Here is a 20921-nt window from a genome sequence, read left to right as displayed (position 1 = left end):
CCTCCTACTTCAGTGTTGTCTCGACCGGCCCAAATTTCGGCCCCCTTTCGGCACCCCCCCCTTTTGGACATCTCTGGATCCGCCCCTGTGGGAAGGAAACAAGTGTCCAGAATATCGGCACGTAGCACAAGAGTTGTGTGTAGTAGGAAAACTAGTAATGAAGGGGCCAAGAATGGTTGTACCAAAGAGTCTGAGGTGGACTATAATGGAGATTGGCCATGAGGGACACCCTGGAATCGTTAACATGAAACAGAGATTCAGAACAAAAGTATGGAGGCCAAAAATAGACAAGGATATTGAAGAGTTTGTAAAGAAATATCCGGGCTGCCAGTTGGTAGGACAAGCGGAACCACCAGAACCTTTAATGAGTACCGAGCTTCCGGATGGTCCATGGAGATCGGTATGAGTAGATTTTCTGGGACCATTACCAACAGGGGATTACATTCTCTTCGTTGTTGATTATTACAGTAGGTTCTATGAAATAGACATTATGAGAAGTACAACAGCTGATAGAAATGTACGTTCGCTAGAAGTTAATTTATGTTTGCGCGACATGGCTTACCGCAAGTCATTGTCAGTGACAATGGCCCACAATTCATATCAGGAGAGTTTTTGTAGAGGTAAATGGAATATAAGCATCAGAAGGTGACACCGAAATGGGCACAAGCAAATGGGGAGGTTGAAAGTCAGAATAAATCAATCTTGAAGTGACTTAAGATAGCGCATACTATGAAGACAGATTGGAAACGAGAGCTTACACGATATTTAGCTGTGTATAGAACAACTCCTCATCCTTCAACAGGCAAGACACCTGCTGAATTGCTAATGGGTAGAGCCTTAAGGACCAAATTACCAGAATTAGAGAGAGTGTTTTGTAGACGAGGAGGTTAAAGATAGAGATCAGTTGATGAAGTGGAAATCAAGGCAGTATGTGGACGTGAAACATAACTCACGTCACAGCAATGTTAGACCAGGAGATGGTGTTCTTCTTTGCCAGGAAGCGAGAGACAAGTTCTTGACAAAGTTTGAACCTAGAGTGTATGACGTAGTTTCTAGATATGGTAAATCAAGTCACTATAAGTGATCGGGATGATGCAAACAGGCGTCGTCGGAAACGAAATATTACACATGTGAAGAGGTTTTATGGTAGTAGACCACTAACAGATGACGTCACAGTTGAGGATACGGCACTCGATGACTTAATGGAAACTGTACATGAGGAGGGTCCAACAATCAATGAGACCCAAACTCCAGAACCGCAAAGGAGGTATCCTCTGCGTATTAGGAAGAAACCGGATAGACTTGATTTGTAAAGATGACGAGAGTAGTAGTAGTGATTAAAAATGTTGTGTTATAATAGTTTGTAAAGATGTTGTTCAAGAGTAGTCGAAGTGATGATGTTGTTATGTTCGTTAAAAAAAAAAAAATTCATACACACAGATACAGTATATGGTAATTATGTTAACTACCATTATAACATTGTGAAGTACTGTAGATAACGAAATAAAAAAAACCAGCACTCACTTTTCAGGTTTATTAACATAATTTGCAATATTAATGCATATTGGTTTGGTAGACTATTTACAGTTTGTTTCAAAGACTTGCAGTACATGCTTGTAAAATGTTTAACGGTTTTCTAACATAATTTGCAATATTAATGCATATTGGTTTGGTAGACTATTTACAGTTTGTTTCAAAGACTTGCAGTACATGCTTGTAAAATGTTTAACGGTTTTCATTTAATTTTTGAATTGTTTGTTAAGCTATTGTTGGATAGAGTAATCTGAAAAAGGAGGGATGTAGTGTACTCAAAGTTGTATATCGCCCTCTATTATTGTAAGAGCAGAGAAAGTTCAAGTTGGTTGTGATGGTTGTTGAATATGGTGGATAATAAAGACAACTGGTTTGGATTACTTAGATGTGGTTTTGTTGTTCATTTGTCTCAGTGTGTGAATGAGAGACATAACAACTGTGAGCATAGTTTAGAAAAAAAACTAATCCTCATAATGCTATTAGTGCCCCTGTGAAAGAAAGTTAATTATTACATAAATACATTTTTGTGTACTGTAGTTTGTATTGTATGATTATCAACCAAACTGTATATAATCATATACCCTAAAATCTCGAATTGAAGCCCAATGGGCTTAATCTCAAGGAGAATCCCCATCCCAAATTTAAAGGCCCCACTCCATCAGTTTGCAAAATTAGCCTCGAAAAATAGCCCATAATCTTGGCTTTTTTTCATACACTGTACATGAATTTCAAATAAACAAAATAAATTAAAAACATGCTTTATACTGTAGTTATTTATTGTTTTATAGTGCTAATTCCAAAATTTTACAGCATTCATTTTGAAAAGAAGCTCCCCTCTTTACTTTGCAAAAGTGGCCTCGAAAAAGAAGCCCATCTCGAAAAAAGCCCATCCAAAGTTGGCAAAAAAAGAAGCCCCGGGCTTCAATTTGAGGTTTTACAGTAGGCTAATTATAGTTACGAGTAATTAACATTAATTTAGTTTTTCATTAAATTTGATAGCATCACTTTTATTGAAAGAAAGTACTCAAAAATACTTTAACTACATTTTTAAGTATAATTAAGTATCAATCTGATTTGTTTTCATAAAGGAACTGGTCTGTGGAAAGCATTTGCTTTCCTTAATTTAGAAGTTAATGGAACAGGATCAATACTACTATACGCTGCTGTTGATATGCTGGATTCTGCCGACTATGGTCTTGATAACAACGGAATGTCAGTTTGGCCAAAGGTGATCTTATACTGGATCTATTCTATTTTTTATATAAAATGTAGCCATAATTTTGTTAAGCACCATTAAGCCATATTACATAAGGCAGAAAATAAATTATGTACCCTAATCCCATTTACATTTGGAAATTAGGGTTGGACATTGTAGAGTTCATTCATCAGTCACCATTACTGGTTCCATACATTTTGGTAGAATTTTGTAACTTATTTAAAAATTCATGGTTTACTTATCAAATTAGTATTTTGAGCTCTTTTGTTGAAAAAAGAATGTAGTTTAAGTTCCCTGTCCGAAGACAAAAACAAATGTTTGATTTTAGATGCATAAGATCTATAAAAGAAGTTTGACCTCTGCTACTAGGAACAAATCATGTTTAAAGTTTTAAATATATTTGTTTTTTATATTTCGAATTTATGCAGCTATGTTAATATTACGTGCTTTGAAATTCCCACAAGCCTAGATCTTGATTGAGGTAGATTCAAATTTCAGTGACCTGGAAAAAAACATATTCACCAAACTTTTTCAAGAAAAAGGATATTTTAACTGTATATTCAAAACATATACAATTTAGAATTTGGGTCAATTGGAATGGTGCATTAGAAAATGAACTTAACTCATAATCAGATAGTGACTAGATTTTTCAGTAAGGTACAATTTACTTAGTAGTGGTTGTGTTTTAACAGATGGTTATAAGCTTACAATTGTAGCTATTGGGGAGTCTGCAACTTGTAGTTGGAGCCTAAAACATCTGACTCTCATTTGACTGATATTGCTGGTTTAGCAAATTGAGCCAGTTAGATTACACAATCAGCCATTGTTTTTTTTTTCAGTAATGGGGCCATTTTTACCTACCTGTCATATGGGGCCATTTTTACCGGGGCCATTTTTTCCGGGGCCATTATTTCCGGGGCCATTTTTTCCGGGGCCATTCTTACCGTACACCGACACAATCAGCCATTGTTTTTGTTCCAGTTTTTAATATAGTGCTCACCATATACCCTTTGTTTTCTTTTATATTAATTTATGTACTATTTTGTCTACAGATTCAAGCCGACTTTGATCTTACTGCCCTTAGTTGTACTGATTTTGATTACGTTTGTGTGGAAGTCCAACAAGGCGATAACCCTGCTCCTGACTTTACACTCACTTATCAACCAAGTACAGCTGATGTTGGCTGTGCTCAAATACAATGCACTGGTGAGTGGACAGTTTAAGGCATGGGAAGTGGGAGGTAGGGATATTGTAAAAATGCAGAATAGAAGTATGAACCAAATTGGAATGAAGTACAGTAAAGTAAATAGTTCAATACGTACTATTTAAGTAGCTAAAGAAACTCAGGTTGGGGACCTGTGGCACCTGTTGTTGAATTGCTCAGTACACCAAAATCAGTTTCCTGCTCTTTTCCCACAAGTGCATCGTTAACGTGTACCTAGACCACGCTGGGCCTATGGTTTATAATCATTCAGGAAGACATTTTCCAGAACCATAGGCAAGCATGCCGTTCAAGCCATCGCCAATACTGTGGCTGCCTACAGTACCACTAGGCCATTCGATTCACCACTCACGATGATAAAGATATTCATTTTTAAGATCATCAATGTTTTTTATTTAAATGGATCACAAATCATGATTATGATTACCGTAACATTTTTGGAGGCTTCAGTGAGGTGGTTATTCGAGATCGGCACTTATAAAAAATATATAAGCTTGGCACTTTCCTTTCTCTTTACCATGTTACGTATCTCGCATATTTCCGTACTTCAGTAGGCCAAATCATCGTATATAAACGTTTATAAAGACATTCTTGTGTCTTTATTGTGTTACTTCTTCATTTTAACACTGAATGCCTTGTATTGAAAACCCTGTTTCTCAAAGTGTTTCATTACACACAGGGTAAATATACTCTTGATTAAGCGCCGCGGCGCTTATTAGAGAGCGGCCCTTAGCGAAAATAATTTTGGTTTGATGTGGCGCTTATTCATGCATTTATGGTATTGGCTGCAACATTATTAGACAAGACTTTTTATACCTTGTTTTGAGAATGTATTTCTTCAATGATCGTCAGGGGAGATTGGAAAAAATAAATAAAATTTGTTTTCTTATTTAACAAATATCCAGACAGAGGAGAAAAGGATTAATGTAAATGCTGAAGTAATGGAATCAATAATGCTTTAGATTTATATAATAATAGAAATAGGCAATTCTTGTTTTTGGAGATTTCAAGGCAGCAGCAGGTGTAATAAAAATAAAGAAAAGCTTTTATTTTTTTCTGAAATTTTTATTTTTTATGGTGGTGGGTGCGATAATTAGCCAAAAATTAAATTTTATTTTAATTTTTATTTTAAATCATCGTTTTTGGCTGACGGCGGGTTTGCTAACCAAGATATAAAAAGAGTCTTGCCTTACCTCCATAGAACTTTAAAAATATGATCAATAATGTATGCATTTGTTTTTATGTCAGGTGGGTAGTAATATGAAGAACATAAAACATGAATTTACTGTTTATATTTCGATTATGATTTCTTTATTTATTTTTTCAGGGCTTGAAATTCTCAGTGGTGCAACTTTGACTATTACTGCTGGTTTCTTAGAAGATCAATCAACAACAGTTGCATTTGATGTTAGTTATCCTACTGGTAATGCTGGGGTTACTGGCGACAATCTTTGGGACGTCAATGTGTATGCAAGTGCTAATGCAGATGGAAGTGGTACAAGGGTTAGTTCTCAACAAGTAGCATTATCAAGTGAGTTCAAATGGCCCCTGTAAATGGGTCTACTTGTTTCATATATCTGACCCACTGATGGTAATGGTAATAATAATATAGAGATCTTTCGATTTGTACGATGGCGCGATGCTCGAAAGGAATTCGCTCATGTGTGACCATCCTGCCGGGCGTCCTACATTCTCTGCATAGGTAGATTTGGCCAGATTGCGTCCTAGAATCCATAGAGAACTTAACGTTCTCGCATGTGCAGATGACTTTTAGTGACGTCATTGCGTTCTACGTCCTACCGTCGTTCAATCGAAAGCTCCATAATAATAATTCAGTAGTTATAAAGTATTCAAACAATAATTTTAATAGATATTATGATGGCAATGATGATGATTATAATAGTGTTATTAAAAATAATAACAAGAAAGACTATTCTTGGTCCTACAGGAGATAACGCATGCTGCCTAGATTGAGCATGCATGCTGACTACATGATGCATGCATACTGCAGCTAACATGAGTCATGCACAGTGGACTACAAGGGGTCTGGAGACTCCTATCAAGGCCCATTTTGGCACCCAAGGTTCTGGACCTTTCAGCCAGTATAGGGCTTATAGATGTATATGCTACTAACTAGCTATACATGCTGTCTTATTTAGGCGTTCATAAAACATGCAGTGAATGCTGCAAACATGATGCTTTCATGAAGTATGTATGCTGCCTACATGAGACATACATGCTATAAATATGAGCCATATGCATTATGCTTATGCTCTAAGTTCAAAATAGAGAATCACAAAAATGATTGAGTTTATTTTTGCATTTTCTTTGTGATGTTCCCCAACAAAAACTTTAATGACAATAATAAATGTAAATTAATTTGAAATTGTTAATTTAATAATGATTATTCTACAGCTGCAAATGCTGGAATGGACATAGCAAGTGTTGGGAACTCACTTGATTTAAACAGCCTAAGTGTTACCATGAACTTCAGTGGTCAATATTGTGGAGACGGCAACATAATGTATCTGTGTGCAGTGCTGACAAAATCTTCATCTGCTAACCCAGACTTTGAAATCTCGCCGTCGAGTAACACAGTTTGTCAAGCAGCACCTTGTACGGGTATGTAAGGCATTAAATGTAGAGGAACATTAGGAATATTGTACATTTCCGAGGTGGCGTGACAAAATGGGTCGTGTCATAAGCAAGGTCAATTTAAAAATTCTCAGATGAAAATTGAGTTCTCATGGTTTCTGATAAGCATATTTTCATAATAGCAAATGTTCTTAGTTAATTTACATACCTTAAGACTTTTGAAGCACTTTTTGTAAGGCTGTTTACCAGAATTTTTTTTATAAGAAACTTTTATAAGTTGTTTATCTTAGAAGAGATTTTGTCCAAAATGTGTTTCAAACACATACATTTCTAAATGATCATATTTCAGATTTTTTTTTGTTACCACAAGTGTGGGTATTCTTGATTGGTTATAAAATATTTTCACTTGTTTTAAATGCTTTTGTTATCTTTTTGCTATATAATTATCAAATTCTGATAACATTTACAGGCAGTTTAATTTAACACAATTAGATAAAATAAATGAATTAATATTTTTAATGGTTAGATAGTACTTATATATGAAAATAAGACCTGATGTTCAATATTAACCTACTTCTGAACCTAAAAGATGCTGAAGCCTTATGCAGAATTTACAATACAACTTTTTTTTAAAGCTATTTAATATTTAATGGTTTAGCAATCGTTTGCTCCTTCCACAATAAAAAGATAGTTTCTAAAGTCTCTTTTTAAACACAGAAAACGTAATAAACAAACAATTATTATAATGATAATGATTTGTCTTTTGCGATACAGGTGTGTTGATCTCTAGTGTAGTTCCATCAACATCTGATAGCATTTTGCAGAATCGAGAATCAACAATCTCTAAAGCTATTTAATATTTAATGGTTTAGCAATCGTTTGCTCCTTCCACAATAAAAAGATAGTCTCATGTCTCTTTTTAAACACAGAAAACGTAATAAACAAACAATTATTATAATGATAATGATTTGTCTTTTGCGATACAGGTGTGTTGATCTCTAGTGTGGTTCCATCAACATCCGATAGCATTTTGCAGAATCGAGAATCAACAATCTCTCTTGATATAGACCTTACAGCCGATAGTAATGGCGGTAGTGTTAGTGGCACAGGACTGTGGGATGTTGAGGTGTTCACAAGTGCAAGTGACACTACAATTGCTGCTGTTGTCACTGCTACAGTTACTGTAGGCTCAGCTGAGAATGAAGATGTGACTGCTGGGTCAACAAGCACCCTGACAGGAATAGCTGCAGTTTTTGACCTGACGTCTCAGGAGTGTATAGATGTACCTTTTATCTGTGTACGTGTTTCTCGAGGATCTCCGTCTGTAAATTTTCAGTTGAATGCTATTAGTACTTTAGAAGGCTGTTTTGTACCAGATTGTAAAGGTATTTAGTATTACAATATGATATTTAATTAAAGTGTTTGGTGCAGAGGACTGAATCCATTATTCATGTGCCATATTCCAGAATATGTATGAATATTTCTTTGTAAAAGATGAAAAGTCTAAAATTGGTAAATGATTTTGTTAATGGTAATTATAATGCGAGAAATTAAGACTTTTTAGGTTAATGTAGTCAATTATTAATTTTATAGAAACAATAATATTTTAATAGTTATTAATATTAGTAAAAATAATAAAATAGTAAAAACAATAATAACAATAGAAATGACCATAAAATAATAATTATAATGGAAAAGAAAATCAAAATATTGATGGTAAAGTTAATAAAAATGTTAAGTAAATTTATGGTACCATTAACTTGAGAGAAAATGATTTATTTAATTATGATAATGACATTATAATACTTAAATTATCATTTTCTAATGTTTTAAAAAAAGTGTATATTTTGATACAACTATGCATAGTGTTGAAAATATCTCAGCTTTTCGTAGAGAATGCTATCGTCATCTTGAGGAGAACGATTAAGGTATCTCTGTCATCATAATGTGTTTATATGGTGACCAGAATAGTTAGTGATATTAATATTGATAGAGCCTGATGATATTGATTGACAAACAAACAACTAAAAGACAGAAGTTGTTAGGTGTTCTGATGACAATGACTGGCGCTGTCTAAATGCCTATTAACACAAAGCGCAATAGCGCATACAACAACAATGTAAACACTTACTACAGTGCTATATATGTAATTAACCCAGCGTGTGACAACAATTGTCACATATGCAACTTCTGTGTTTTTTTCTGTGAGGCATGACCAGAGTCACTGATTGGTCAGATTTGTAATGATATATAAAATAATCATATTAACAAAATATATTAATAGCTCATTTTACAAAATAATAAAAGCAACATAAATTTGATCTATACAAATCCTTTTTATTTTTTTTTTTAGGAGTAAGCATCACATCTTTCAGGGTAAGGGCAGATAACACTCTCTACATCACTGAATACCAAACAACAATGTTAACAGCCTCTGTGAACCTTCAGGTGGTAACAGATTTCAATGATGGCAGCGCTATTAATGGCCTTGACCTATGGAAGGTTTTGATATACTTGAGTGGAAATGCTGATTGCTCTGGTACAGAGAGTGCTATCAAAGAAGGTGACCTATCAAGTCTCAGTGCTAAAACTCTTCCTGCAGGTGCCGTTGTTGGCTTTGATGGTATCACTGCAAGTTTGAATGTCTCAAGCCTTATGTGTTCTGATATGGAGTACATTTGCGTAAATTTTACTCGAAATGATGGCGAAACATTTTCATTGACCCCACTTGTTAGTACAGCAAGTGATGACACAGATTGTAGAGGTAAGGGCTAAGTTTTGGCAAATGTCTACTATCACTGATAGACATTCGTAGAAAAATAAATATTTCTTTAAGCTTTTGAGAGAATACAGTAATGAAATTTGTTGTTTCGGTGCGGAGAGGTAAAACTTTTTGATGGCTCCATATAGGCTGGGTTACGACCTGGCTTTGGTCTCCTGCTTACAAGATTCTTACATCTAAATTTGTTACTTGAGTATTTAAAATAGGCCTAGAAAAGCCTAAAATATTCTTATTAATCTTTCAGTTTCTTTAGTAGGGAGGTCCATTGATACAGAGGAATTCATGAATTTGAAGTGATTTTGTCCGGGTTCTAATTGACCTCGTTCTATGCATGTCATGTTTTCAGTTACCACTTACCAACAAATGATGATTAGACTAGCGTGTCCATCTCTTTCAGCAGATTGGCGTCGGGACTAGGTGTAAAAACACTAGCCTAGAATCCACGTTATTGAATAACAATCAAATCAGATACACTGTACAAGTTGTTTTGACCTTTTGCGCATGAGTTGAAAAAAAAGGTCAAGCAAATTGTACACTCATGACGTAAACTAATGAAAAATAAATAATGTTGGTGTTACAATGATGATGCCATGATTGATATATAATCGTTTATTTATTTATTTAATTATACAGTATATCATTTTTATTTATAAGTTGAATAAATATAGCTTGATTTTTCACTTTTATTTTAAAAGAGAACACCTATTAAGATGACTTAAAGAGTAATACAAATCCACACGAATAAGTGTTGATTATTTTGTTGTATCAACGATACATCAACAAGTGAGAGAGGAGTTTGGCAGGCAAGGTCTTATATACTGTGCAAATAAGCAAACAGGTGAAGTGAAAGTATCTAGAGAGCCAAGTATAGAGGGTGCGAAATAAGGATGATCAAGTAATGAGAAAAGCGTCATTGAACTCATTCTCATTTATTTGTTTACTTTTCTTTCCGACATGACTGTATGAGTACTGTACAAACACATTGTGCAAGTATACTCAACTGACGTTATGCAGAGTAACGAAAGGTGATGATGATAATGATAATCCTCTAAACTAAGTCTGCTTATGATATTTTAAGTAAGATGCTTAATTTTTTTTTTTTAATGAAATTCAAATGCAGCTTATTGTTGTTTTTTTTTTGTTTTTTTTTGTATGTCCTTTTTCTTAGTCAAATCTTTTTTTCTATCTTGTTTTTGCAGGTGTATTAATAACAAGCGTAGCATTTACAGACAGCTTAGAAGTGATTGAACTATCACCTGCCTCGGAAAATAGCATCACAATAACATCTTTGAGTGTCACCTCTAGTAGTACTGGTGCAAGTATCACAGGGATGGATTTATGGGAGGCTATAATTTTTGTTAATGCAGATGATAGTACATTCCCAGATACTCCAGTAGGACCAACCGAACAATTAACTAATATGAATCTTGCTGCTGGTAGTGTAAGTAATAAAAATATTATGTTTTAGGCTTATGTAGTTTATAAACATTGACTGTTCATGAGGGGAATGGTCAAATCTATTGCCTGAGGTGATGTGGAGACGGAATACTACTATCTTCCCGAAGGCCTCCTAGGCCTAGGTGGTCGAATGCAAGTCTCTCTTGTCATAAAGGTTGCAGTCCCTTTTTACGTCTGTGCGTGTCATGATTACACAGCGATGTGGGGTCTAGAGATTACATTGTGACAAGGCAAAAACAGTCATATAATTTAATGTGATAGTACTTTTCTTCACCAGGAATTTATGAACTACCATTCAAACCTACATCACAAGAGTGATGGTTAAAGGTATTACCTGCTTTTTAACCAATCAGATGCCTAGAATCTATGTATGTGACTATATGACTTCATATAAACTAGGCCTCTAATGCGCTTCACATCATACAATTGTAGTTTACAATATATTTTTTAAGTTGAATAGCTTAGTGGTTAAGATGCTTGCATTCTAATCCCAGGATCCTGGCTTCAATTCCTGTCACAGCAAGACTTTTTCTCACAACTAAAATCAACTCCACTCCCTAAGCCTCATAAAGAGACTTGGTTTATAAAGCATCCATCCTGTAAGTTGTGAGTAAAAAGAATATAAAAAAATAAAATAATTAAATAACTTATATCAAATAGAGCAAAAGAATTCCCAATAATATTTGATAGCTAAACTAAAAAAAACCGAAAAAAAAAAAACCAGTTTAATTCAACTTTATCAATTGCTCAAAGTTCAAAATGGCAATAAACTCCAGTCTCCTGTGGTTTTCCAAGTTTTCAAATATTAAAAATCTGTATGATATTGACCATTCTTGAGTTTGCCTTCAAACAACTTCATTTGTACCACATCAAAAAAAAATATTTCCCTCTGTAGCTTGGCTTAAATGAATGTTTGTCGTCTCTCAAAAAATTGTATGTTGTGTGTATGCTAAAATTTTAAATATTCTCCAGGAGAATGAAAAGGATTTACAACTTTTTATGCAAAATATATTATAATTATATGTGTTGTTATTAGTGTATTTACTTGCTCATTTTAAAATTAATGATAGTGTTTGTTTTGAATTTGTAAATGTCTGCAAAATGGCAAGTATCAAATAAAAGTTTGAATAAATAAATTACATTTTATATATGTATTTACATGTTTTACAGGCAGTAAGAATATTTATGTATACATATGGTTAAAAAGAAATGTGAGATTTATTTTTTTTATATTATTTATTTTTACAGACAATAACCTTTAGTGGCATAACAACTAATATTGATATGACTGGTAAGACATGTCTGGATAATGCTATGTACATATGTGTCAAACTACAAAGGCAGTCCTCTTCAAATCCTGAATTCAAGTTATCAGGCTCTCCATCTGACAGTGATTTAATTGGTTGTCAACAAGTCACATGCTATGGTATGTATTTAGATATTATATTATTAGGGCCCAGGTATTATTTGACAATGTTTTCATATCTCTGATTATATGGCTCAGGTTTTGTGTACAGGACAGGTTTTAACCTATGTAGGTGTGGTCTGTTACATTTTAAGTGGTCTGGTTGTTATCTTGTGTTGTTGCTAAATAACATTATTATTTTTAATTTTGAGTGCTTAAAAAATCTATGTAATTAACAAAAAAAAATCACTGATAGAATCTGAGATTCAGTACCCTTCCAGTGTCTACCTTCAATTTAGCTAACTGACTTATACTGATTTTTAGTTTATCTAATAAAAACAAAAAGCCAAAAAAAAACAAAAAAACCATACGAAAATATACTGCTACTGTATAAGAAGACATACAAAAGCTGAGAACTATTAATAAACATTTGTTTTGTTTTGTCCACAGGTGTTTATGTTACAGGAACGACCCTTACAATCACAGGCGGTGATGAAATCATTGAGAATTCATTGTCATCGCAAATAACCTTTACCCTTGGAATAACTGCAAACGATACTAGAGCAGATGTATCGGGCAGCAATCTATGGGCTGTTTCCTCATCTATCTATTCCACTGATGATTTTACTAACCCTGAACTAATTCCACAACAGATTACCACTGCAGACGATGCAATCAGCAATGGAATAGGAACGATAACCGGAGCAATGGTAACATTTAACATTTCAACTCTCATCTGCTCTGAAATTAACTTTGTTTGTGTAATTCTTGCGAAAGGGGCGGAGGCTGATCCAAACTTCACGCTCGTCCCGGATCCAGACAACACAGCTGTACGATCGTGTGCAAGTCTTACTTGTAAAGGTGAATATATGTAAAAACCAATGATTATTCATGTTTAGATCATATTGAGCCATGCAAATTTTATGCAGATTTTAATTCTGTTCATTAATACCAGAGTCAGATAATAACTTCTAATTATATATTGCTTTTTAAACTTTTACGTGAACTCATTTATGTTAAACAGTGCACGCCTCTAAGTTGCACCAAATCTAAGGGCGGATTTATGGGAGAGTTTAGCCAATGCCACCAGTTTTGTTTATTTAATTATTTATTTATTTTTTTTTTACTTCTTTATTTTTTATTTCAGCAATATTCAAAGACGGTAACCCTTTCAACTTCCATAAAGGGAGGCTGATGTTTAGGGCCCCTGTAATAAATAAAATACATCATACAATATATTACAACTTAAGTAGACAAGTAAATATCATTTATTGAAATTGTGGTCACGCTCTTTTGAACTTTGCTCCCTGTATTTAAAAAAACCGTCCTGGGTCCGTTCAACTATGTAAGTCTATTAAATCACAGTGGATGCTAGATGCAGGTTGCCAGCAAGCTACTTAGACTCTAGAATTAATATATCTAATTTAAAAAAAACATGTTTTTTTTGCTAGGTGTCATTGTCGATGAGACCTCTATAACCGCTGGTGATGACCCAACCAATAGTTGGCCAATTGTCGAAGGAAAGGTGCAGAGTGTATTTCTAGATGTGACAGTTACAAGGGACACTACTTCAGCGACTATATCTGGAGAGGATTTGTGGATATTTACAGTTTTCCTAAGTAATGCAAGTGATGGGTCTGGGACCAAACTCTATGAGAATGATGCAACTTTGGATACATCACAATCAACACAAGGACTGACCTCTGGTGCTCCAGTGGAATTCACTAACATTAAAGTAATTATTAAAATAATAATAATTGTGGTTAGATTTTGTGAAATGTACCCTTCGTTGTAATTTTACATTAGTGCTGGCTAGTTTCATATTTATTGTTTTAATTTTTATTTCAGATGTGGAAATACATTAATTCTTAATCTGTGTAAAACAAAATAAAAAAAAAAAGATATTTTATATCAATAGGCTGCATTTACCTAGATAATGAAGATACATTTTTATTTCTTTACCATTTAAAAAAATAGACATTTATCTACAATTGACCTCACATTATATACCATGGACTAAATTAGTTTACTGGTGATAAGAAAAATATTGAGAGGTTTTTAAAATCACAAAAAATTTTTTAAAAGTTTCGTCTCATTTCATGTAGATTAAATATTTTTGTGGATTTAGTAGACTTATCTGCAGTTTATTAAATTTTAGTTTATCAAAAGAAACATTTAATAAGTGGTGCCTTTTAAAATTTGCCAAATTGTCTCCACATTTTTAAAAGTGTGCATAAATTATGGAAAACTATGGAACTTCATAATAAGACCAACCATTCATTAGCTTATCATATTTAGGCCTATTATTAAATATAGTAAGTAAAGAGAATGTAATGTATAAATAGTAAATGTTTTTACATTATCAGTATTTATAAAAATGATAAGAATATAAACTGTGTAAAAAAAATTGAATGTTTTTTGTATAATATTTTACTTCAAGGTTGAAAACTGGGATCTACAGTCATTTTTGTGCAATGAAGCTGACTACATATGTGCAGAGATAAAAAAGAATGGTGCTACTAACCCAGACTTCACTTTTGAAGGAAGCACAGTCGGTTGTATGCCTCTTCAATGCCGCGGTAAGATTGTACAATAAATATGGAGATGTTTAATACGATATTGAAGTATGCATATCTACGTAAAAAGAACAGTTCAAATGTGATGGATTTGAATACTGTATGACTTTTTTTTTTTTTTTTGTCTCCAGGAGGAAATTATTGTATCAGGGGATTAATTTTCAATCTTATAATTCTGGATTTAATCACTCCGATGCCCCGCCTTTACTTGTGATTAATAATCCGTTCACTTTTTCTGAGACTGTATTTATAGAGCCTTTTATAGGCCCTTAGAATATTTCTGCTTTTATTAGGCGAGACTTTTATTATATATTGTTTTGTAGACTTGCCACCCGCCAATGGAATTTTAGCTTAGAATAATACAATGCGAACAATTTGTCGTGCAATAAAATCTTGAGCGATGGCCTATTGACGCCCTCTGTCTTAAACTGACTGCATATTATTTTTGTATATTTTTCATGTAGGGTTTGAGATTGCCGCAATGACACTGACTGTAAATGTTGGGGATCAAATCATTGAATGGCAACAAGGTCATGCTGTGAACTTAAGTGTTCTCGTGGATCCTGATCCAACTTCAGCATATACTGAAGGTTCAAGTGATTTGTGGGATGCAAATATCTTCTTTAGTCCTGACCCTCAAGGGGATGGCATGCAGTATGGAGAGTCAAGAGCCAATAATGGGGCCTGGGAGGATGTTGGTAAATGAACACATTTTTACATAAAGTCGATTTTAGACTGGGTCTGATGTTCTCATTACATACTATAGAAATCTCTTGGCTTGTTAATATCAAAATAGACGAAAGACATAAAAGTATAATAATGGACAAATGATACGTTAAATACGGAACTTACAAATACCATACAAACAAATCTTTCTACAGTAATTGTTTTTGAATACGGCATGTCTATCCGAATGTTTGAAACAACTGTAAAAATTTAAAGCCTATTTAATTAGTTTATTTTTATAGTTTTTATTGTACTTCAGTGGTATGAGCTTTTAACATTGCCTTACTGTCCCATTTTCCTGGTATTATACAGTACAGTACAGAGTATACTGTATATCACAAAAATGTTGAGACAACAATTGAGGTAAATACCTTACAATGTGGCTGTTTAATTGTATGCAGTACTTTTCACTGGAGGGGGCTATCGGACTGAAAGAAAATAGGAATGTTGTATGATGGCCTAAGCCAGTCGTTTACTGAGGTAGCATGGTGTAGCATGCTCCTTTTAGGGGCCCATTTGATGCTTGTATGTATGATAGGGTTTGAGTACTATTCCAGTTATTTGAAAGGCTTTTGTTGCCATTTGCCTCCAAACAAAGAATACTCATTTGGTAGCTGGTAGGATGCTATCATTCTATTTTGAGTGGTTAGTTTGGTTCAGGCTAATTCCTTCCTGGATGACTGAGAATGAGTTGAGCTTGCTCATATTCAGCTGTAGGTACAAAGGTCAAGAATATACCAGGCAGCTAACGTAACCACTCTGTAGAGTGGCAGTCCCTTCACATAACAATCATACACACATAAGATGCTATACATAGACTCAGGCCTAGGAAGTGAAGTTTATTTTCGGTCATAAGAAAAACTCAAGTTACCATGGCAAGAATTTACCCCAGGACCTTGGGATTGGGAAGGCAAGATTGATATGCCTACTGTTTCCCATGACCAACGTAATAATAATAATAATAATAGTAATAATGATAATAATAATAATAATAATAATAATAATAGTAATAATAATAATAATAATGATAATAATAATAATAATGGGATTGGACGGCAAGATTGATATGGCTACTGTTTCCCATGACCAAGGCAATAATAATAATAATAATAATAATAATAATAATAATAATAATAGTAATAATAATAATATTAATAATAATAATAATAATAATAATAGTAATAATAATAATAATAATAATAATAATAATAATAATTTTGCGATTTGTATAGCGCCTCCTGTTGAACCAACATCGAGGTGCTGGACAACAATGCAATAATGCAAAATGAGGCCTACTGTTATCAATTAAAAAGGCATTAATATAAAGGACTTAAAGGTTATGCTAAGGAAAGTGCTATAATATAATAAGCATAAATAAATAATATTAATAGGTTTGTTGCTATTATTATTATTATTTTGTTAGTGTTCTTAGTGTCATCACTGTATGTCAGTGTATAAATTAAGAGGTACCACTGTAAGATCTGAAATAACTTATGTAATTTCAGTCTTTGTTGTCAAGTGATGATTGCTTCATTATTTTTGTCTTCTGCAGAATTTATTTCGATATCCTCAATGACATTGTCTGGTGTTTTGGCGACTGTCAACCTTAATGGATCATGCGACAATTTACAATATATATGTATAGAAATTCTCAAATCAAGTACTGCAACATTTACATTTGATGAATCTGAAAATGAAAATATTGCATGTACTCAGGTCACCTGCACAGGTTTGTCATGCATTTTATTTAATTTGAGGGAAACTGTTTCTTAGAACTTTGTGTGAGAAAAATGATTATTGAAAATTCAAGATTAAATTGTATTAGTTCCCCTGACCTGGCATCACAGTTACACATACCATAGATGCCCATTACAGGCAGTCATGAGATGGAAAGCTTAAGGTGTTCAACTATATTTCATAAACATGTTAACATTTCCAAGCTAAAATTTACACATAGATTTAATTATATAATGGGTTTTTAATTATTGTATTGTTTTATAGTATTGTTGTTTCCTATGTTTTTCATCACAAGTAGGTCAATGTCCAAATTTGTATTTTAATATGATTTTGATATTAAGAATATATATCTAAGTATCAAATTGTTTATTAAGGCTCGAAAAGTAGCTTTGTTTAAAAAAAATAAGCTGTTTGTGCTCCTACCTGGTTAACAGAAAATACATTTTACACAAATAAATGTGACCATAGATTTAATAGATTTTGAGTTGATCAGACTTGGGCAGTACAGTTTTATTTTTGGCTTAATGTTGTTTTAGGTGTGGTTGTGGCCTCATCAAGTTTAACCATTGATAGTGGAACTCCAGTTATTGAAGGAGGATTCAACCAGAATGTAATTGTCACAGCTAATTTTGTTCATGATGACCAAGGGGCTGATGTGAGTGGAACAGATCTTTGGGAAGTCGTCACATTCGTTAGTGCCAGCGCATCTGGTGATGGAACCAGACAAGCAACGTCGCCTTCCAGGCCGACACCTGTAAGCAACACATTTGACGACGACAATGATCTGCAGTTTTCAAGTGCAACAGTTCTTATTAGCCTTAATGATGTTGTGTGTACAGCTGCCAAATATCTTTGTGTTGAAGTGTTGGAGAATACGGACACAACAGATGCCCCTTCCATTGACTTCACCATTAGTGGAGCAACTGTAGCTTGTACACCACTTGACTGTAATGGTAAGATTTTACATCTGTGTCTCATTCAACAAACATATGTAGGTGAAGCTTAGTGGTTCTTACAGTCTCATATAAGTCCTGAAGAGAAGGGCTGATGCTGAAGTGTTAATACAGCCACTCACTGTGTCGAATGATGGACATACGTGTCGTATGACCATCATTCAGTGAGTGCCCAGCTCTTGATGAAGTAGACCAATATAAAATGTAAGAACCTTCTTGCAAGACGTATAGTATAGTCAAACTCGCCTCAGTTGAATGTGCCTAAGTCGAAAAATTGTCAAAGTCAAAATTATTTTCATGTCACTTCATCTTCCCTATATTTACAATGGTTAATATTTGCTCTAACTCGAATAACTTAAAGTCGAATAAAAACGAACGAAATTACATGCCAAATTGATCTGTTTTCCCTAATTGTTAGTCCGTAAGTCAAAGTCAAAATCTTGACGTAAAACTTCAATCATTTTAAGCTGTCGCCGCTTTACCAATATCGCTGTGAACATCAACAAGTGACTCATACATTTGGTAATGCAGAAATTCACACGCTTAGTAAGCCCGACAAGTGACTCTTGTTTACATTGCACAGACATATTAGTACACATTCCCACACGAGGACCCAATTCTAGTTTCTGTAGCACTTGCCTATTTAGCCTGCCTTACTTCACTTTACTCAAGTACTCCATATCATCCTTGTGTAAAAATATTTGACCTGTGCCAAGCTCTTGTACTTTGCTCATGAGTGCCGTCTGTTCATTGTGATACAGTACTTCATTGTTAGATTGGCCTATCTAGCCCAATTTATGTTGATATTGATACAATACGATATCTGAAATAATAATGACAATGTATCTATGTATGATGATGTGTAGAATGTTGGAGATGACCTGCCTGCTGCAGTGATATTCTGATTTTAAATCATTGTCCTGTGCATTAGCATAATTAAAAAGCGAAATCAAAAACAAGAATTTCCCCTAGGGTGCTCTTATCTCGATCCCTCACCCCGACATTTCCAACATCTCTTGATCCGTGTCCCTATAAAATTCTTAATTTTCCTATTATGAACAAGTACGCATACAATAATTACAAGAGAGCGTGACACAGTTTCAATCCAATTTTGTTATTAATATACAAAAAAGCACCAAGGTTTTTAACAACTGAAATGTTTGAAAGGAAACTCTCTTAAAAAATAACTTTCTTTTTCTCTACTAACTGATTCGATGTGCAACAACTGTACCACGAAATATGGGCTGTACTAACTTAGCTCTGATTATTAACATGGTGCGTAATCGATTGAATAGAATTTTAATTCGGGGTTAAAGTTTCTTTTAGGTGCACGTTTTTTGGCAGAATCGATGCTACGTGAAGATCGTTTATATAAATTGTGATTTTCTTTCTCCTAATTCGATACAGCTTCTGACAATTTTTCATAGCTTGTGAAAGTGCCACCGAGATGCAAAGTGTCTTCATCTGCCATCTTGAAACTTCACCAAGTGCGCGCTACAGAAAAAAAAATATTTGCACATGCTCAATAGGACGTTTTCGTACTCACGAAGCAAGCGGCGCCCTTCAAATAGATTCTCGTAAGCATAGCCTATGATTAATGCTTACGACTCGGCGTAAGCATAGACACTTCGTAAAACTTTAGGTATTTCGGCAGACTTTCGTTCAGGTGCAGGTAAAATCCAGAATTTCCTTACATGTAGTTGAATTAAAATATAAGGCAAAGGTTGAGTAAAGTAAAAATGGAGGCAGCATGGATAACCACAATTTTTAAGTCAAAAGATAATCACTGTATTGTCCATAAATCCAATAAAAACCTATGGTCATTTTTAGAATTTTAACCCACTCAATGAAACTCATTTGCCACCATGGGGGAGGGGGATGCATGCCCATGCTGTCTGAGAAAAAGCAGTGCAGAGGTCTTTAAGTGAGATGCCAGATCTCTTATGCATAATAGCAAATGTGTACAAAAAATGACTTCACCATTGGTCCCCGGGTGGAGCAACCATATGCCAAGTTTCTTTTAGTAAATTTTAGTAGATACCATTCATTCCAGCATGGTATATATAATATATAGATGCTGCTTAACTATCTCAATTTGCTTGAGACCAGTTTTGAATTACCAAAATTACTGCTGATATCTGTATCTGTAAGTAAGGCTGCTGCATTAGACCTCAACGTTTGTGTTCTGGCACAGATGGTATGCAAGTTTGCTTGTGATTCCTCTGTACAAATGGAGAGAATCTTCAACACAATAATTGTACAACAAGCCTTGAAGCATACACAATCAACAAAAGTTCCTTTGAAAACAGCTCATGCTATGGTAACCCGCCTTTCGGCCCATCAGCTGTACACAAAAGTAATGGTCTCCAGCAGTGATTGAAATTAAACCAGATACCATTGATGTCCATATTCAATGCGCACAATTGCTACCGTCATTTTAGACCAGCACTGATTGAACTATTCTACTCTGTGTATAATTAGTAATTTCTACTATAGAGTTATATATTCTTACTAAATTTTTTTTTCATTTTCTTAATCTACATTATCATTTGTATTTTTAGGTGTTATTGTTCACAATGTAACACTGGCAGTTACTGGAGCTGATGATCAACCTCTCTGTGAGGCTAACATGTCATTTCCCTTGGATCTTAATGTTGAAATCCACTTAGCTAGTAACTCCAGAACTTTAAATGGTAAGTAAACTCAATATAATAATAA

The 20921-nt window shown here is 34.1% G+C and overlaps 1 protein-coding gene across 1 annotated transcript in view; it reads left to right on the top strand.

Annotated features, from left to right (window-relative positions):
- Positions 1-20896, top strand: part of LOC117104620 — a gene marked incomplete at its 3' end in the record, with an annotated part of 41982 nt that extends 21086 nt beyond the window's left edge. The window contains exons 5-19 of the mRNA XM_033245480.1: positions 2622-2761; positions 3802-3955; positions 5299-5502; positions 6387-6593; positions 7553-7951; positions 8920-9330; positions 10548-10789; positions 12055-12232; positions 12662-13072; positions 13663-13946; positions 14652-14790; positions 15252-15485; positions 17066-17242; positions 17787-18203; positions 20765-20896. Coding sequence (XP_033101371.1) covers positions 2622-2761; positions 3802-3955; positions 5299-5502; positions 6387-6593; positions 7553-7951; positions 8920-9330; positions 10548-10789; positions 12055-12232; positions 12662-13072; positions 13663-13946; positions 14652-14790; positions 15252-15485; positions 17066-17242; positions 17787-18203; positions 20765-20896 — 3729 coding nt within the window. The remainder of the gene's footprint in view (positions 1-2621; positions 2762-3801; positions 3956-5298; positions 5503-6386; positions 6594-7552; positions 7952-8919; positions 9331-10547; positions 10790-12054; positions 12233-12661; positions 13073-13662; positions 13947-14651; positions 14791-15251; positions 15486-17065; positions 17243-17786; positions 18204-20764) is intronic.
- Between the last annotated feature and the right edge of the window lie 25 nt (positions 20897-20921).

The sequence above is a fragment of the Anneissia japonica genome, unplaced genomic scaffold, assembly GCF_011630105.1.
Source record: "Anneissia japonica isolate Jap-2015-1 unplaced genomic scaffold, ASM1163010v1 scaffold287712_len2945570_cov188, whole genome shotgun sequence".
NCBI classification, from domain to species: domain Eukaryota; kingdom Metazoa; phylum Echinodermata; class Crinoidea; order Comatulida; family Comatulidae; genus Anneissia; species Anneissia japonica.
This window is presented reverse-complemented; position numbering and strand designations above follow the sequence as displayed.